Genomic DNA, 19,275 nt, shown 5'->3' on the forward strand with positions numbered 1-19,275 from the left:
TTTTAATTGGGATCACGATTTTGGCCGCCACAATTAAATTAACCTGATTGTCGGTGATATTTCCATTTTAGAATGCGGCTCTCCTGCATACCTAATCAAGCACTTTCTACACCAGTAGTCCACCAACCACCAGGGGGCACATAATATTCTCTTCACAGAGTCCTCCCAACACTCCCTGAGAGTTTCCCCTGCAAACTGTCCACATGACTCTTGCAAGTTTCCATGCCGCTGTCACAACACTTCCTTGCAATAAGGACACTCTTTGTTCATCATCAGTTTGGAATTGTTTTTTCACACTTTACACTGTTGCTCTATTTCTTTATGAGCTCCGTAATGCAGTGTTACTTACATGGTGATTAGAATTCTGAACAAATCATCTTCTGACGCTAAGTAACCAGGAGTGTGGAAGAAATGGAGACTATTAAGTGCTTACTTAATTGGATGAAAGTATTTAGAATACTAAGTTTTAAAGAGGTGTAATGATTATCCAGTGCATAGTTTGTGTCATACCTCATTTGTTGGAAAAAGGAAAAAAAAACAAAAAAACACATATATTAACTAAATAAAGAATACTATTCTACACATTGCACACTGTGCATTTGTAAACTTACGAATTCAATATAAATGGCCTTAGACAATTTTAACTCTAATATATGTCACATTGTCAAATCCATGACTAATCCTTGGGGGAAATTTCACTGAAAGGCTTTGGGGTGTTGAGTGTGTAGTTTAGGGCACTTTCACACCTATCTCATTTGGTCCGGACTTTAGGACTTTTCAGTTTGATCCAAACCTAAATTCCAGGTGTGAAAGGTGCCGTGGAGCACGGTCCGCACCAAAGGACCAAAGTTTGATCCAACCAAAAGAGGTGGTCTCGGTCCGGACCAAACGAACCAAGGTCCGAATCTTTTGCAGTGTGAAAACAACTTTTGTTATAGGACCTTCGTATCAATGACAGGAAGTTTTTTGCCATAACTCGCAGGATTGCGAGCCGTTTTCTCTTCCTCTCCTGTCGACAGTGATACAGTTTCGCATGATGAGGAGGCTCATCTTGCGAATACCAAGCACTCTCACGTATTGCTCATTAAGCTGGTGCTGCTGGTAGCAAAAGACCAGCAAAAGTATTACCACAGGTAAAAGGTGTCTCGCTGGATTCATTTTATGAAAACACGTTAAGGAAGTAACACTGACGTCAGACGCCGGCCGGCCTAACAACGCAGCGTAACCAAAGCAAAATGAGCCGCGGAAGTACACAGGGAGATGACGTGTCCAGTAGAATTGTCTCGTAAAGTCTGTTATTTTTTTTGCAGTATGAAACCAAAACCAACAGGACCAAATGTAGACAATGTAACAGAACACAGACCTTGGTTTGGACTTTCAGGTGTGAAAATGCCCTTAGTGATGATGGAGTGGATGGTGTCACTGACTTTGTCTGCAGCAGGTGATGGCAGTTTTTAAACGACAGCAAAGACGGCACATGTAAACCACATATCAATGTCCACAGATAATATGGATGGATATTTCAATATTTGAATTACAGATTGTATTACTTAAGAGTATTGAGGCTTGGGGTTATATTCTTGTTCTCAAGCACTCGCACCCCCCCTTCTTTCTTTTTACCACCCCTCCCAAAATCAATGTCTACTGGCAGCATCTGACAGCCAGTGTCTGTTGTGTTTGCGTCCAGTTTGTGTAAAAGCAAATTGTCTCTTAATCCCATAATGCTCCATTTACAAGACATGGAAGACTGAACTGCGACATTAAATCTGTGAATATTAGGTTGAGATTTCTCATCTTGGTGTAAGAACCATTACACCTCTAAAGATTTAGTTACTCTTCACCCAACTGTTTATGTTGAGATAATGTAGCTATATTTTTAGACAGGCGATATTGTTGAAATCATCACTATATATGCAAATATTTTCCAATACATGCATATACCACAGTATAGTAAAGGAGTGCGTCTCTGTGACCTTTGAGTCTGGAACAAACTCCCCACCCTCTGTTTGTGTGTTGCTGCGCATGAGCAGTCTCACTGTGACATGCTGAGTCAGCTGTCTCTGTGCCTACATGTCCACTTGTTTTTGGAGAGTTTAGCTGCCACTTTCATTAAGACTTTTGTCTACCTACAGAGTGATGTCCTCCTCTATCCTGTCTGTCAGGTGTCATGGCAGTGAATGTACTGAACCCTCAGACACTAACTTTGTGTCAGAGGCTTAAATATTGCAAATCACTTCAGAAAAATGACACACAGCAACCAAAAGTCAGATCAGTTCAGGTGCTTCAGTTTCAGGTGGAACCTGTTGCAAAGTGTTTGTGTCAGTATCTTTGAACTTTGAATGACCTTGCAGTACTGCTTTATATTTGAGTATTATGTAAATATGAATTACGTGGATTTCTGATAAAGCTTTTTTAACGTGTGTGTGTATGTGTAAGTGTCTGACACAGGGAAAGACGTGGCGAAAAGCAGACACAGTGTCCTTGGTGGCCCAGACTGTGCTCTTTCTAACAACAGCAGTAGTATATAACATATTGAGTCAACAACTGTCAAGTTGAGTTAGAATGTGGTTGTTTCACCTGCCTGACAGCTGTGTGTGTGTGTGTGTGTGTGTGTGTGTGTGCGTGTGCATGTGCGTGCGATTTCTCTGATTTGCTGCTGCTGTTTTTGGTTATCTGACCATGACAAATGGGACTCATGAGCACCTCAGCTCACGTCACTGCCCGTCCCGTGGTTACCGTCTGATAGGCCTCTAGGGCTCTACCTCTAGGACACAGTTAGAGTTGAAAATACAGACACTTTAATCAAACTGAGAAACAGAGATGAGGAAAGAACAAGTTTTGTGACTGTTTCTTGGTTACAGAACAAGTGTCTGTTTTCATGTTTACATGTTCTAATGGATTTTCCATCCCTTCCAGGCTGAAAGTAGAGGTGGGCGATATATATCGTCTACGATAATATCGTTAACATTGTTTTGACAGTGTGCAATTTTACATTATCTCAAAAACAAAACAAACGAAAGGCGCATGGACGGTAAAGGAGTGCATGAAAGCCCTCATTCGCTGAATTGAGCCTTTGAATCCTGCCCGCTGATTGGCTTCTGTCCTGTGGTGATCAGCGATTTAGTGGCGAGACATAGGTCTATCTCATTTGCTTAGAAATGGTTTGGTTTTGACCGGACTGATGTTTGCTAGATATGCTGAAAAACTATCGCCATGAAAAGCAGATCAATGACACATCTGTTCCACCATTTCCAAACGAACCACACGTAAGAGTATGAGGAATATGTGAAACTTTACGACTCCACATCCACAAGCATTACTACAGTTAAAGACAGTTAAAGTTGAGTAAATCTGCACAACACACTTAACAAACCCTCCCTGAGTTATTCAGCCGACACGTACCATATGAGAAATCTGAATGTTAACCCATATCAGAGTTTCCACTATATATTTTTTAAACTCTGTAGCAGTGACCACAGTTGTGTTAAGGTACCACCTTGTCAGTTCTGACAAATATGTCTAAAAGCTGCTATGTGGTGGGATGAACTACCAACGGGTTAAAAATGATGTGTATTTATTTTGAGGTGCACGTTCTGATGCTTAGTTTGCCTATTTTTTATATACTAAAAAGAGGTTTGCCGGTAATGGCAACCAAAGCTCAAAAACTCAATGCCAATTTTTTTTTAAATGGTTGCCAATGGCAAGCTAGCACATTACTGTCAAACCCTGCATGCTTACCATGAAAAAACACACTTGTACAAGCAAATCAAAGGTTAGATAGGACCTTTGTTGTTAGTATTTGTTAAACAGTATGTTCCACTTTCAGAAAAAAGTGAAGGGAGAAGGACAAAAAGCATTGAGTACTTTACGTAGACTCAGACAGTCTGGGCAAACTTTCCCTAATCCAATCAGACCACAAGAGTGCCATTAATGTTACCCTAAAATCTGATGTAGACCATCTACGAGTGGCTCTCTTGCAGTGCAGTGAGTGTACTGTAGTGCTAGTCCTTATTGAGGCTTGTCTAATGTAACCTGTAACCCCAAAAAGTCATCATTCTTACTCACTTACTACAGCCCCATTCAAAATACTTCAGCATGTAGAAATCCAAAGCTATAGAGAGAGAGGGATGCATTAGTTTCAGTAGCAATATGTCTGGGGGAGGATGCTCTCTTTTCAGTATTTTCACTGCAGGAAGTCAAGCATGAAGAGCGTCTCTGAAGGAAGTGAACTAGAACAGGCTGATGTGCGTGTGTTTTTATGTGCAGCTCTGTTGTCTGTTTATGCTTTATTCCTCTCTGACTCTATCTTTTTGTGTTGTGTGTTAAAGCTGTCGGCTGTGTTCCGTAATGACTGTTTACTGTACATTCCATGGTGGAGTTGCAACCGTGCCCGGGGTTCTCACTCTGCTGAGTCAAGCTGAGTCACTGTGTGGTCACTGCTTGCTAATCACACCTCAGGAATATGATAACACCACTGCTGCAGTATCTCGCATTACATCACAATTACGCATCCCATTCCAATAAGGAAGTGATGAAGTCACCAGACATCTACAGTATGTTGGCTTGTGTCGAAGCATGCCAAGACTCTTCTGTCCTGCAACATTTTTTTTTAATAATCACGCAGCTGCTCAGTGACCAACACTAGATGTCTGTGGGTAACTTTGACAAAGGAATTACAGCAAATGTGTACCATTAAGGCATGTCTGTGTTTTCGTACGGTGCATTCTTGCAGGATAAGCAAAGTCTGTATTTTACTTATTATTTATTTTATCTATCATCCAAACTCAAGTCATGGTGAGCTGGACCCGATCCCAGCTGACATTGGGTCAGAGGAGGGGTACACCCTGGACAGGTCTCTACACTGTCACAGGGCTGACACATGGAGACAGACAACCATTCACCCTCTCATTCACTACTGATTTGTGGTTTAGAGTCACCAATTAAACCTAAGCTGCATGTTTTTGGACTTTGGGAGGAAGCTGGAGGACCCTGTGTAGCCCGTCATTTATACAGAAAAGAAAAATAAGTAATATGTCAGCTCCCAACCTAAACAACTGAGACACACCTCTGTCTCGGAAAAATATAGTTGATAATATGCGTGGAATTTACATGACAAATTATAGACAAGGCAGATACATAGAGATCACAGATAACCTATGCAAGTTAATAGAGGTCCCCAGGTAATACCAGTCCCATGCAAATAGGGCTTAAGATGATAAGTTTGCAAATTGTTGATTGATGAACACACACACACACACACACACACACACATATATATATATATATATATGGGTGGTTGACGTGACGCTCAATTTTTGTGTTCCCAGTGACAAATATTACTAAAATTTGATAATATTTCATTAAAATTAATGTTTTAATATGCAGTTCATTCTTCTACATCTAATCCATCTGCAAACAATGAGTATCGTTCTTCAACTATGCAAATATTCTGTTTTGAACATGACATTTGTCCACCAGTGCAACTGTCCTAGGTAGCATTACTTATCTTAAAACAACTGTAATTTAATGAAAAATTAATCTAAATACATTAAAATACTTGAATGCATGTCATACGAGTGTTTACTTAATGAATCTAGAGGATATAAGTGTTAAGGTCCCTATGTAGAGTTATTATGACACACTACATTTTGTCCGCAAAACTGGTGTCCTCCTGGAGCAACGCCATTATGTAGATATAAAACAGGCATTAATGTGACCACCCCATTACTGAGAGGGGTCCTTCCAGAATCAGGAAGGACAGAAGACATCTCTGGAGCAGGTGGACTGCACACAAGATCAGTTCTGTCTCAAATATTTTCATAATATTACTATTTCCGTGCAGTGTTGGAACTGGTCGTCTTAAGGTAGTCCTTTGGTACAACGCAGTTTAAGTATTGATCTGAATATTTTTATCAATTTACATTGATTGATCATTGAAAATAATGTAAATTGATAAAAATATTCATAACTAATATGCCTTGGGCTTATCTATCTTATCTGTCCAACATTCTCTGAATTAAATAATGGCATTCTTTATTTTGTTGCACCGGTGGACACATTTTAGGTCTACCACACCAAAAAGTTAATAATATGCTAAATATATGAAGAATTAGAAATGGACACATTCAGTTTTGAATTATTCACATATAAGGGAATATAATTGTATGTCATTTGACATATATTTTTTGAATTATTCTGTTTTTCACTTTTCACGTCAACCACCCATATATATATATATATATATATATATGTATATATATATATATATATATATATTAGAGATGGTCCGATCAGGTTTTTTGGGACCGATACCGATCACCTAAAGCCTCACCGATCTGATTACCGATCCGATTACCGATCAGAACCGATCGATCACGTGGGACAATATTAATATTTATATTTTACTCTTCTTTTCCCCCATCAATTCATACACAGGCTTATAGTCTTTCATTTATGTTAACCTTGTAATCATTTATTTACTAGATACTACTAGATTACCTAGATTGACCTTTATTTATTGCATAGCAGCAGTGGCACTGTGGAAAACAATATGCCAACATGGCCTCTATAGGGCAGTCAAGAACAGGCAAGAGCTTCATGTTGAAAGTTCACTCATTTATTGGTACTATCCATTTTTAAATGACAGTGTAACATATTATCATTGCTCACTCTCACACTAACATTTCTCTAACATTTCTAAACGCTTGCATAAATTGCTGCTAGCGTGTGTGACATCGGACTCACTCACTTTGAAAAAGTTCCATATGGCAGACATGTTGTCGGTGTGTGTAGGTGCATGCAGGCTCCGTGACAGTATATACATATATATAACAGTATATTTCTATATGATTTTGGTTTTATGACACCTGTCTATGCCATAACCAGTCAGCATGTTTTAACTAAGTGTGTTTGCATAAAGCAGTAACAGTCACTCTTCTCCACTGTAATCTGCAGCACCATTTAGCTTTCTAGCTCGTCTGCAAACAATGACACATGTCTCATCTTGTGCTAAGGCTGAGTGAACAAGCTACCAACAAACATCCACCAGGGAGACGTACACTTCTTTTGTCAGTCCTAAGGCTATAATAGCTAATGGAGTTTATCAGGAGCTGTTTAAACAGTTTAAAAATGTACCTGGAAATGCCAGAGTCTATCAGTTTAGGTGCTAAAGGATTGCTGAATACTACTGCCTATAAAAAGAGGGAGTGTGTTAGTTATTGGCTTGTGAGTTCGGGTTCCACCTACAGTGTAATTTCAGTTGGATTTGAAAAAAGAACTGGTCCAGACAAAGCCTTAACTTTGTGGGAAAGCCTGAGACATCAGAATCCCGTTAGTATTATGTAGCAGGAGGCAGGGAGGGAGGGAGGGCCAGGTATACTGCATACACATAAAGCACTCTGTAATAAAGTACAGCCTGCTGTGTTTGTGTGTCATTTTGGAAAAGGCAGTTGTATGCTGTTGAATCTTTGAACAATAATTTGTGTGTGTGTGTGTGTGTGTGTGTGTGTGTGTGTGTGTCTGTGTGTCTGTGTGTCTGTGTCTGTCTGTCTGTCTGTCTGTCTGTCTGTAACAGGCTGTGGTCTGCTGGGTCTGATGTGTTTTAGTAAGCTGGGATTTATGTTAATGGGTAAGTTTGATTGTGGGGCCTTTAGATCCAACATTCATTTTCTACTAAATTAATGTATCTTACTAAAAAAGGATGTAAAATGAATAAAAAAAAGACACAAAATTACTGAAAAAGGATGTAAAATGAATTTTAAAAAACCCACAAAATTAAACATTTTTTTTACAGTCTTAAAAATAAAATACATTACTCCATTGTAAAATACAATGGCACCGTGTTTGTAGCAAAAATATACTGTAATATATATCCAAGCCATCATTTTCGCATTTATTTTTTGTAAAAAAAAAATCGCTATTAAATATACTTAACACCGTATCTCAAACAAAAATATGCTGTAATATTTAATGGTAAAATCTTTAATTTATGCAGCATTTATTAAGTATTTTCTTGTTAATTATATGGCAGAACAGCGTTTCTTTTGATGGAAAAACTTTTTAATTTTTACGGTAAAATATGGAATAAAATGGCAATCATAAACGTGAAATATAATTTTACCGTAATTTTACAAAAAGTTGCACCGTAGTCTGGCAAAGTTCTGGCAGCCACAGCTGACGGGTTTTTTTTTACCGTAAAAACAACTTCTTTTTTTTTTTACAGTGTAACACACTTTCACCGTCTTATTTTCATGATTGATGGTGTGTTCAGACATGCAGCTGCAAAGACACAAGAAGCAGCAGAACGTCAGTGGAAACCCACAGGGAAGCACTGTTGTCAGGGGTGTGAAGAGGTAAAGTTGCAACAGGCATCATGACAATGGAGTTGAGAAAGGTTTGTCCAACAAACAGATTCTTACACATCACAGATACACACAGAAAAACTGCTCAATCAGAACTACCTATGTAAATGAAGTCCTCAGTGCATACATACCCAACACCTCAGAAAAAGTCAAAGGCAAGACACAACCTGCCTCTTTGGATTCATTTGTTTGAACACATGATGGAGTTTCAAGACTGAAACTTTTTTGTTTTCCAGTGGTTAGACTGTGATTGGATAAGAGTCTGGGATTCAGTGGTTTTCTGCTCTGTAAAGACTTTGAAAGGCTTTACCCACTGTGGAAGTTTTTTTTCATGTGATTTAAATCACACATCATTTTAAAAAAAATGTTTTGTCATGAGTAAAAGGTGTTGGTTTTGTTTTTAGTACTGCATCTTTCGCAGATGTATATGGCTGCTGGAGTTCAAACTTTCTCACCTGGACTGGCTGAGTGAAGTGGGTGAGAATGAAAGGTTGTAGGGTTCGGAAAGTTACAGAACTTGACGGATGTAGCCCTCCATACCTTGATATATGTGGCTGCGCTTCAAAAATCTGCAGCTTATGCTACTGTATGGATACAGTATGCTGTGATGGCAGTGTGAAAAAAAGTAATATCACCTATGGTAAATGGACCTGCACTTATATAGCTTTTATATATTTTAAAATGCGGCTCTCCTGCATATCTAATCAATCACTTTATACACCAGTAGTCCACCAACCACCAGGGGGCAGGGCCGTTTTTCTCCCCTGAAAAAAGCCTGGTTGCTGATTGGATAGAATGCTAAGCATGATGTGACGTAGTACTGGACACCACAACAACACGCACCATTTGTAAAAGCCAGCGAAGCAGTGTTGCCAACTTAGCGACTTTGTTGCTATATTTAGCGACTTTTCAGCCCCCCCATAACAACTTTTTTCAAAAAAGGTACTGGTAAAAAAATCCAGCGACTTTTTCTGGTGTTATTGGAGACTTTTGGAGACTCTTTCTTACCCTTCTTAACGAGCCTCTGGCCCCCACAGCCGCAGGGGCCAGGGGGCTCGTTAGGAAGAGAAAGAAGCAGCACAGTCCTCCTGCAGCAGTCTCTCCCAGCTGCAGAGCCGGAGGAGATATTAACCCCTTAGCGTCCAGGCTGCAAATTGCTAATAAGCTAACAGTTAGCTGTGTAGCAGTACAGTGTGTATATGCTGCTGCTGCAGGAGGTGTTAGCTTAGCGATCTCTGTTTGTTTACAACAAGCACCAGACACTGTGCACACACTAAAAACTGTGTTCCTATTGTTTGTTTAAAAGTAGTGCAATAAAAATACAGATGTTTTCCCGAACAATCGTGATTGCAATATTGATCAAAATAAACGTGATTATCATTTTGGCCATAATCGCGTAGCCCTAGTGCAGTGAACCAAAACCAAAACCAATAGGTAGCAGCTCAGACTGCTCCACATTACTCAAACAGTGCATGTCTTATCATATTTTATTTGCATGTATTAATAACTCTGGGAATAGAGACAGATGTATACTTTGACAGTGTATGTGGGCCTCAGTTTTAATCGTTTTAAGTTGTGCAATCACTGCTGTACAGTATAATAAAGGTCAGCTGTTGTAGTAAATTCTGTGTAGGATATAGTCTTTGTATATTGCAACACATATTGGTCGTGGCCTCTGTAAACGTTAATCCATCAGTTTACTTTTCTGTTTTCACATTTTTCCTTCTCTTTTTCTCACTCGGGCAGCTCCTTAACTTGTATTACATTTTCAGTTAAGCATGAAAAAATAATTGTCAGTGTCAGCTTTTCCACTTTTTGTCTTCTCACATCTTACAACTTGATAACCAAACATCACATAAAAATGCCAGTTTGTCCTACTGTTGTGTTTTTAATAAAGTATTTCTAGAAAGTCCTGGTTTGTAGAAAACAATGTAAGTGCAGATCATAGTGCCAAAGCCTCACTTATGTAGAAAAGGTCAGGTCATGGAAAGCCTCAAGCTGTGGCTTAAAGAGAGACTGCTAGCAGTGAAAAAAACCTGGATGATCTCTGTAAAGTCTTTACATTCTCTCAGTCTTTTGTGTCTCTGGTTTTTCATGGACCATGTGTGTATGACCAAGTTCTCTACAAACTAGGCAACAGATAACTCCAAATAGATATACTGATCCTTTTCAGAACTGTCATCCACTCTTTGTTTGGGCTGCCATCAGTCTAATTACTGAAATTCCATCCAGTTTGAGAACAAAGGGACTGATCTGAGGATTAGGCCTATTCCTCCCATTAGGCACTTCCTGTTCTTCCAGTGAGAGAAACAGATAGACTATGGCAATAATGTAGAGATGCCCCCTCTTAGTTGATTAGTCAACTAATCTGTCATTTTAGTCTCAGCAGGCCAATATTTATTTTGTTGATTGCAAATTTTTTTAATGCTTTTTTCGTACTCAATACCTTCTAAGCACTTCTCTCTTAAGCACAAGATTTAAAGTGATGCTTTTGTAAGATTGTTTTACAATTCTACAATGTCATTTAGCAGACGCTTTTATCCAAAGCGACATACAAATGAGAGTAATACAACACAAGCAAAGATGAAGTCAAGAAACATAGCAAGAGTAAGTGCCTTGGGTTAAGTTCGAGTCCATTAGGACTTGTGCTTTGTAGGTCACAACATCGGTCAGTGAGATACTTGTCGTAGTTGTCAGTGTAGATTTTTGTGGATAGATTAATTTTTACAGATCTGTTGATGAAATCGAATACCCAGTTAGTTGTCAAAATAGAGTTCTTTAGTTGAGGACAGCCCTACAAACATTGTAATCATAATTATTTGAGTCAATATTGAGATCTTGATAATGTGACAAGATAACTCAATGACTTTAGTAACATCTTGCATGTGTTCAACTTTAAATGAAAAACATTTTCCTCAACTTTGAGTGTAATTAAACTACAAAAACAAATCAAAAAGATACATAAATACATACAATAAAATAAATTATATACAACAATTGTTTTATTATTTTTATAATCACTAGAAGCCAAAATCATATTTTTTGAAAAAAGTCAGCTAGTCCTGTATGTGATGGCCTAAAATTGAAATAAGCAGATGACAGTAGACTCAGAAGCAGAAAGGTCCAGTACGAAGAAGAATTCACTTGCATGAAAAGGAATGACACCTGGCTGCCCTGGCATTTTTTTCACAATAGAAAAACTGCTCAATCCCATATACACTGCAAATGCATTGTCACACTTTCATTATGGGTTCAGTCCAGCAGGTGGCAGCAGAGATATGCCCTATTAGACATTTAATTTTTTTATGTCACATTAACTCTCCTATTGTTTCCAAAAAATGGACATTGTCCTAGACAGGGGGACAGTTGATGATTATGACTTGTTATGGCTGTCAGCAGGGCTGCTCATTTTGCATCTGTAGAGCAGCTCTTTCACCCTATGACAAAGATAGATAGAGAGGGTGGTGCTTGTAGATTTATATCAATGTCTGGACAAAGAGTGCTCTTCCATGGTTCAGGACTCAAACTGTGTTTTCTAAGTGTACTTGAGTCCTACATGTGTTATGTTGAGAAATGCATTGAGGAAACCTTTAAAATTAAATGATCTGACTCCAACATAAAATCCTCACTTATTTGTCTTCGCCGATCGTTTGATGGGGAAAGGATGAGCAGGAGATGTACACAGTACGTCAAGAAATGTGCAGTTACAGAGTATCTGGATTCAATCTACACGTCCCTGACTTGACATTAGGCTGGTCAGTTCATGGGGCTGGACACAGTCTACTTTCCCTGAACCCTTTTCATATCTTAACAGAGATTTAATAAGAATGTAGGTTGAACTCTTTCTCAAAGGTGCCTCCTTCGAATCAGTTGATTTGTCAGTTTATTGCATACGTGGACACGTCATGTCACCAAGCAGAGAAGACAGTTATCTTTTTGCTGAGCACATGTTAGAAAAATTGCATGAGGAAACCTTGAAAATTGATAATCTGTCACCAACAGAAAAAACCTCACCATTTTTCTGCGCAAATCGTTGATGGGGAAATGAAGAGCTGGAGACGTCCAAGTTCTCAGTTTAACATAGTTTTATTACAATACGTCAAAAAATGTGCACTTTAGAGAGATTCTCCGGGTTCAAAAACTCATGTCCCTGATACACACAGACAGGTTTCAGTTCGTGAAGTCTGAACCACGTCTCTCTCCCTGAACCCATTAAAATACTAACATTTGTTTACAAAACATGCTGGTCGATTTCTTGCAGGAAGTTCCGCCTTCTTGATCGCTGATTCGCCAGTTTTAATTAATACAACGGCACGTCATGTCACCTGGTTGCTTGCTGCCCCGGACAAGGCCATCCTGACCTGGCTTCTTCTCCAGAACATTCAACAAAAACCTCCTGCCTTGTTATGTCTTACAAAGATAGCATGTCTTACAGAGCCAAAGGATTATCACTGTCTCACATAGATTCTAAAAGTCTAAAAAATATGAAACAGACAATGAAATATATGTTATAACATTAACACACAAACATAATCATTGTATCAAAATCATATTTGCCTGATTTAATATAAATGCATAGAGAGAGATATTACACCCAAGGTTTGACCTTTGATAGTGACCTGCGTCACTCACAGAGACAGAGAACAGAGACAGACAACAGAGAAGCAGAAATCAAGCATCAAATCATTTACCAATATAGAAAATAATCAATTATTTTAACAATTCCCTCTTTTGGCCTCACATTCATGAGGCCAACTCAAACAAAATTATGAACAGTAGCAATATCAGTGAGCAGCAAAGCATGCAATTCAGAGTGGATTAATGTCATTTGATATGGGGAAGGGGATTTACCTTCGATGACCATGGAGATGAGGCAGACACAGACAGAGCAAATATAGAAATACACACAACACACGACACCACTATGCTTGTGTCATCAATATGTCAATTTCTGTACATAATATAGTAATAATATAATAATATTACCACCATACAGGTACTCTGTGTCCACTCTCCCCCCTGACACAGAACAGAGAGCACTATATGAGAGATAGCAGAGCAACACAGCCGTATCCAAAGCAATCTTTCTGTACCCATTTATCCTTTTGATGACCTTCAGCCACACACACTCGGAGGGTCTTGCACCCTTACCCGAGCTTTTCTTTGTCTGGAGCTGTCATGTCTCCTGGACCTGTGTAGACAGGAGGCTTCCAGTGCAATTAATGTACAGCAAAAGGACACATGGCAACCGTGGTAAATCCAGGAGCACCCCCCTTTCACCCACTGTGGCTGGTCCTTTAAAACATTTACTGTAGAATAGTGAAGCACACTCAGTGGAAATGAAACCAAAATAAAACACAAAATATCTCAGTACACTGATAACTGAATCAGTATCGGAGAATAAATTGCAAGAAATATCGGGCAAGAATATAAATTCAGGCTGATTGTGAGTTCAAATATCCATTTAAAAAAAAAATGCTTTTAGCCTTTTCAAAAATCTATTATAAAATAACTTTGACCAATGGGGTAAAAATAGACTGCATTTAAAACGGCTGCAATTTGCTATATAAATATTATATATATATTTGCAATACAATGAATGGACTAAATTTAAACATGCTCTCTATGCATCTGAAGCTGTGTGCATCTAAAGCAACCTCTCTGCTGTTTAAACGTTAAATCTGTTTTACTTAAAAAATATATTGTCAGTATTTGCACACAAATGATTTAAGTAAAATGTAATTAACCAAATTAAGTAAAGTCTATTTGTTTTTTCAAAAACAAGAACATCATTTTACTCAAAAATTTAAGAACACTTTATATATCTGTACATTGTAAAAAAACAATAGCTACTCAATAAAAAATGAGGCAACAGATTGCACGCAATATTATGAATTAAATCTAACTATGTTACAAGTTGAGTTAATAACAACTTAACAGGAAGTGCCTGTCAATTAGAAACAGACAAAATTCTCTTGATTTAGAATTACATACACATAAAGATTATATTTAATATGATCAAAATAAGTAGAACACATTTTTATATTAAAGTTACTTAAACAACTACCTCAAAATCAAGGACACATTTATATTGAATACATTTATCAAATATATTAAGTAAAACAAAGTGACTACAGAACAAGTCAAATAATCACCTTTGACTTTGTAAAAATAAAATACAATAAAAACTGAGCAGGTAAAAATTTGACTAAAGCAGAAACTGGCAAAGCTGTTTTACTGGACATAAATATTTCATTAGATTGTGCAGGTGTCCCAATTATTTTGTACTCATTACAGATCTGGAATAGTGCTTTTAAAATATGTAGTGAAAAAACTTATAACCCTCTGAAACAGAGTTTCAACATTCATTACAGAAATCACACACTCAGACACTCAAGAACGTTTCACTCACACAGACATGCTCAAAACAACTTCTGGGGGAAGGTCAGGACAGAAACAGTCTTTTTAACTTTAAGCAGTGGTGTAAGGATGATTCATACCCTTTTTTAAATGGAAATCAAACAAACAAACAAAAACACTGTGGATACTTCCACCAGTGTTTATATTTTTGTATGTATAACACACAGTAATGTGGTATTTAAACTTATTATCACCATTATTAACCAACACCACCTGTTACCATCCCCCCCACACACACACACCCACACAGCACCCACCTACTTTTCATCTCTCACACCTGTTTTCATCCCTATATTGTGTGAAGACAGGCTCTTTAAATTAGATTTTGAAGTGTTTAATGTTTGAACATTGTTTTAATTCTTCACACATCCCATTCCAAATTTTTACTCCGCTGAATGAAATGCAAAACCTTTTTTCTATGATATATGTGTTGAGATAAATTACTTTGCCACACATGCTGAGTCACAGATTGCATTGGCCGCATTTGCCCCGTGTTATGAACCAGACTGAGAAGCTTCTACGAAAATCCTATGGAATTTCGCGCTCAATCTCTGGGAGTTTAACTCAGTTCGCACAGTTTTAAATATAATCTTGACAGAGTCATCAATAGTATAAAACAAACCTCCCACAATTCCCCGCAGACAATTCTCAGAGTAGACACACCAGACGTGTGATCTTGAAATTCACTCTATGGGAAAAGACCCAGCCCACACATTTACAACCCTTCATGGATTACATTGATTGATTATTATATAAACACACATGTTATAAAAATGTCTTGATTAAAACAATTTGATTTCTTATTGTATAAACACACACATGTTATGAAAACTTATTGATTAGAACAGTATTGATTGGAAAAATACAGCGAGACACTTTGCCTCCTGTTTTTTGGCTGGATTTTCTAAAAAGAAAATCCCCCTTTAAAATCAACACAGAGAACCGTATTCTCTGTCTTCAGGCTGGATTAAAATCATGTAATCCACCTTTTCTGCAATTTATACAGCGGACTCTCAGCGGATCCCTGTTTTTCGGCAAGACTTATCGGGTCTTCCTTTACCAACATAGGCCTAAAGCGGGACCGTTATCCCCCTTTTTTTTTTTAATAAGTCAATACATTTTCTTGACGTATTGTATTTCTAACTATGACATCTGTTTTCTATTGACAACAACTCAATTTTGGAATTAGGCCAATTTGCACAGATTTTATTAAAAAGGTTTGTGCTCACCTTCCTTGATTAGGGTACCCTGCTGTTGTCAACAAAGTCTGGATGTCAGTTGTATCAGCAAGAATTCAGGCTGTTATCTATTTCCAAAGAGAACTACAGGTTAAATTTCAGATCAAGCATATATAAAAAAATAATTTTAATACTCACGTCCTCCAGCTTCCACTCCCCATCACGTCGGGGTCACCATTTGTTAGAAAAATTGCATGAGGAAACCTTGAAAATTGATAATCTGTCACCAACAGAAAAAACCTCACCATTTTTCTGCGCAGATCGTTGATGGGGAAATGAAGAGCTGGAGATGTCCAAGTTCTCAGTTTAACATAGTTTTATTACAATACGTCAAAAAAATGTGCACTTTACAGAGATTCTCCGTGTTCAAAAACTCATGTCACACAGATACACACAGACAGGTTTCAGTTTGTGAAGTCTGAACCACGTCTCTCTCCCTGAACCCATTAAAATACTAACATTTGTTTACAAAACATGCTGGTCGATTTCTTGAAGGAAGTTCCGCCTTCTTGATCGCTGATTCGCCAGTTTTAATTAATACAACGGCACGTCATGCCAAAATCATATTTGCCTGATTTAATATAAATGCATAGAGAGAGATATTACACCCAAGGTTTGACCTTTGATAGTGACCTGCGTCACTCACAGAGACAGACAACAGAGACAGACAACAGAGAAGCAGAAATCAAGCATCAAATCATTTACCAATATAGAAAATAATCAATTATTTTAACACACACCATATCCGTGACCTGACCTAAAACAAAAACTTTCAAACAAACTCCTGCCTTGATAGGAATTGCAGAGATATTATTGGAGACACAGAGTTTGCAACAAAACAATAAAACATAAAACATATCTTTTTGTGATTATAGAATCTTACTTTAAATAGGGCAGAGGAAGTTTAGGCAGATGCAGTAAATTGATTTAGTTAAATCATAGTTTAAAAACAATATTAGCACATGATCATTGTATCAAAGCATATTGCATGCACAGAGAGGCCACACACACACACACACACACAAACACATAGTGAATTACGCATGCATAGATAGTGATGTTCGTCACACAGAGACAGACAACAGAGACAGAATCACAGATTATTCTAACAGCTGCTTAAGTCCTACATGTGTTATATTGTGATGTTGGGAAGGCTGCAAGTGGCCAGTGTCATCCAAAGCAGGGCAGAGGCTGAGAAACACAAATGTTGTGTTTACCCATAATCCTTTGCACCAGAACATTTTTATTCCAGCCTTGAACCTGGGTTTATCCATGGTTGTAGCAATGATGATTCCATTAATTTGTAATCATGAGCAATTTATAGGAATCACTACTGAAAAAATGTTATATTTAAAATGTGTTCTGATGAACCTGTTTTTTATTGTGTCTTCACCAGGTCGCTCTGCTCGGCTTGGACCTCTTATCTGCCTTAGTGACAAGGTTACAGGAGCGATTTAGGGCCCAGGTGGGAACAGGTAAGACTCAAATCGTTGTGATTTTGTGGTACCATATCAAGTTAGTTTATTTCATGTCATGTTTATTAATAAGATATAAGCCTCTTGCCTCAGATATCTAAGTATGGACCCATATGGCCTCAGATATTCTAAAAGAAAGAAAAGGGAATACAATAAAGACATGTGGGAGTTAAGTTTTATTCAAGTACTATTTTACAGCATACTTCACACAACATATGTTCTTGTGAAGTCTTGCTAGCCTCTCAGTTAAACTATCCATTTCTGCGGTGTGGTCTGTGATGACCATTCCCACCTCGTTATCACCTTGATTGCTGGCCACTCTCTACCCATCCCCTTTGTTGCACTTAGTTTGAATAAGTATAAAGGACTTTACAATTCAGATCCTTCCTCCTATTGTGATTGTTTGTATGAAAAGGTTTGCCAGCCAATGGAAAAATCCAAGTTGGCCTTTGTGAAAAAGGTAGCTGTTCTAGTGGACTGACATTTAAAGATACTGTGAAGATATTGGTATCATATGGAACCAGAATACCTTAGGAATCCGTTGGTACCATGTCATGTTATCTTGTTGGGAAGGGGAATAAATAATGCTCCAAAGCTAGGCTTCATTATGGAGAATAAAAACTGGCATGATCAGAACAGAACTGATCAGAACTATGATTTATACAATATTAGTAACAGAGTTCAAACCTTTAAATACCAGTCTGTTTACACAATTTCACTGTGGTTGTTTTTAAACACGCAATAATCTAATCATTTTCTCAACACCTCTCAACAGTTTAAAATACCCAACACATGTTCACTGTATCTATGTCTGCCCACCAATGATATTCTGGTAGTCTGTTTTGAAGGGAAACTAAAGTGTTTTCTTCTCTATTCTCTGTCCCTCAGTTCTGCCCAGCCTTATTGATCGATTGGGAGATTCTAAAGACCAGGTGCGAGAACAAGACCAAACAGTGCTGCTAAAGATCATGGAACAAGCTGCCAGCCCGCAGGTACCAACAAACATACTCACACCCAGAAAACATGCTTTGTGAGAGAGGTTGTTTTTTTCTGGGAGTTTACAATTCCAACACACAGTCTAAATCAATTCCAGTGATGATTCATGTAGATTTGCCTCCAATGTTTTTCTTGTGTTGTTGGTCTCCTGAATAACCATGAGAAGTTTGATTATAAAGCTGGTCTCTGCATAAATACTGTGATTGTATCAAAACATTCAGTCCACGGAGAAATGCACACAGCCTATATTTAGAAACTGTGACCTTAAACGAGCCACTAGGACTTATGTGTGGTTGTGATGTCACATCTAGATTATACTAAGGTAGAAAATGCAGCTACAGTGCTGTACAGACCCGAAAACACTGACCAATCAGTGCAGACTGGGCTTTTTTGGGAGGGGGGCTTAAAGAGACAGGCGCTAAAAACGAAGCATTTCAGACAGAGGGTCATACAGGTATATTCAGACAAACATTGTAAGAAAAATAATGTATTTTATGTTGCTTTAAGGTTAAGAAAAAATACAATTATGAAACTGAAAATGAGCATAATAGGTCCCCTTTAATGTATCCAGGGGAATGAAACATCTGGGTTCAACTATTGCCGATGACCTCCAATCACTTATATCAGCAAATAGATCATTGTTATTATTTAACCCTTTGAAAAGCCTTTAAATTACTTTTGTACAAAAATGATTGCACGGCATGGTAAGTGACGCAAAGTTGGTGGCATGTTGTCAAGTTAGGTAGCAGAACACAGTCAGATGCGGGCTGGGTCTACAATCTGGCT

General features: G+C 38.0%; 1 protein-coding gene across 1 annotated transcript in view; it reads left to right on the forward strand.

Annotated features, from left to right (window-relative positions):
* The window catches only part of clasp1a (cytoplasmic linker associated protein 1a), a 142,005-nt gene that overhangs the window by 28,000 nt on the left and 94,730 nt on the right, over positions 1 to 19,275 (forward strand). Inside the window, exons 3-4 of the mRNA XM_059342953.1 lie at positions 17,415 to 17,493; positions 18,382 to 18,485. Of these exons, the coding sequence (XP_059198936.1) occupies positions 17,415 to 17,493; positions 18,382 to 18,485 (183 nt within the window). The remainder of the gene's footprint in view (positions 1 to 17,414; positions 17,494 to 18,381; positions 18,486 to 19,275) is intronic.

The sequence above is a fragment of the Centropristis striata genome, chromosome 10 (genome assembly GCF_030273125.1).
Source record: "Centropristis striata isolate RG_2023a ecotype Rhode Island chromosome 10, C.striata_1.0, whole genome shotgun sequence".
In the NCBI taxonomy this organism is placed as follows: domain Eukaryota; kingdom Metazoa; phylum Chordata; class Actinopteri; order Perciformes; family Serranidae; genus Centropristis; species Centropristis striata.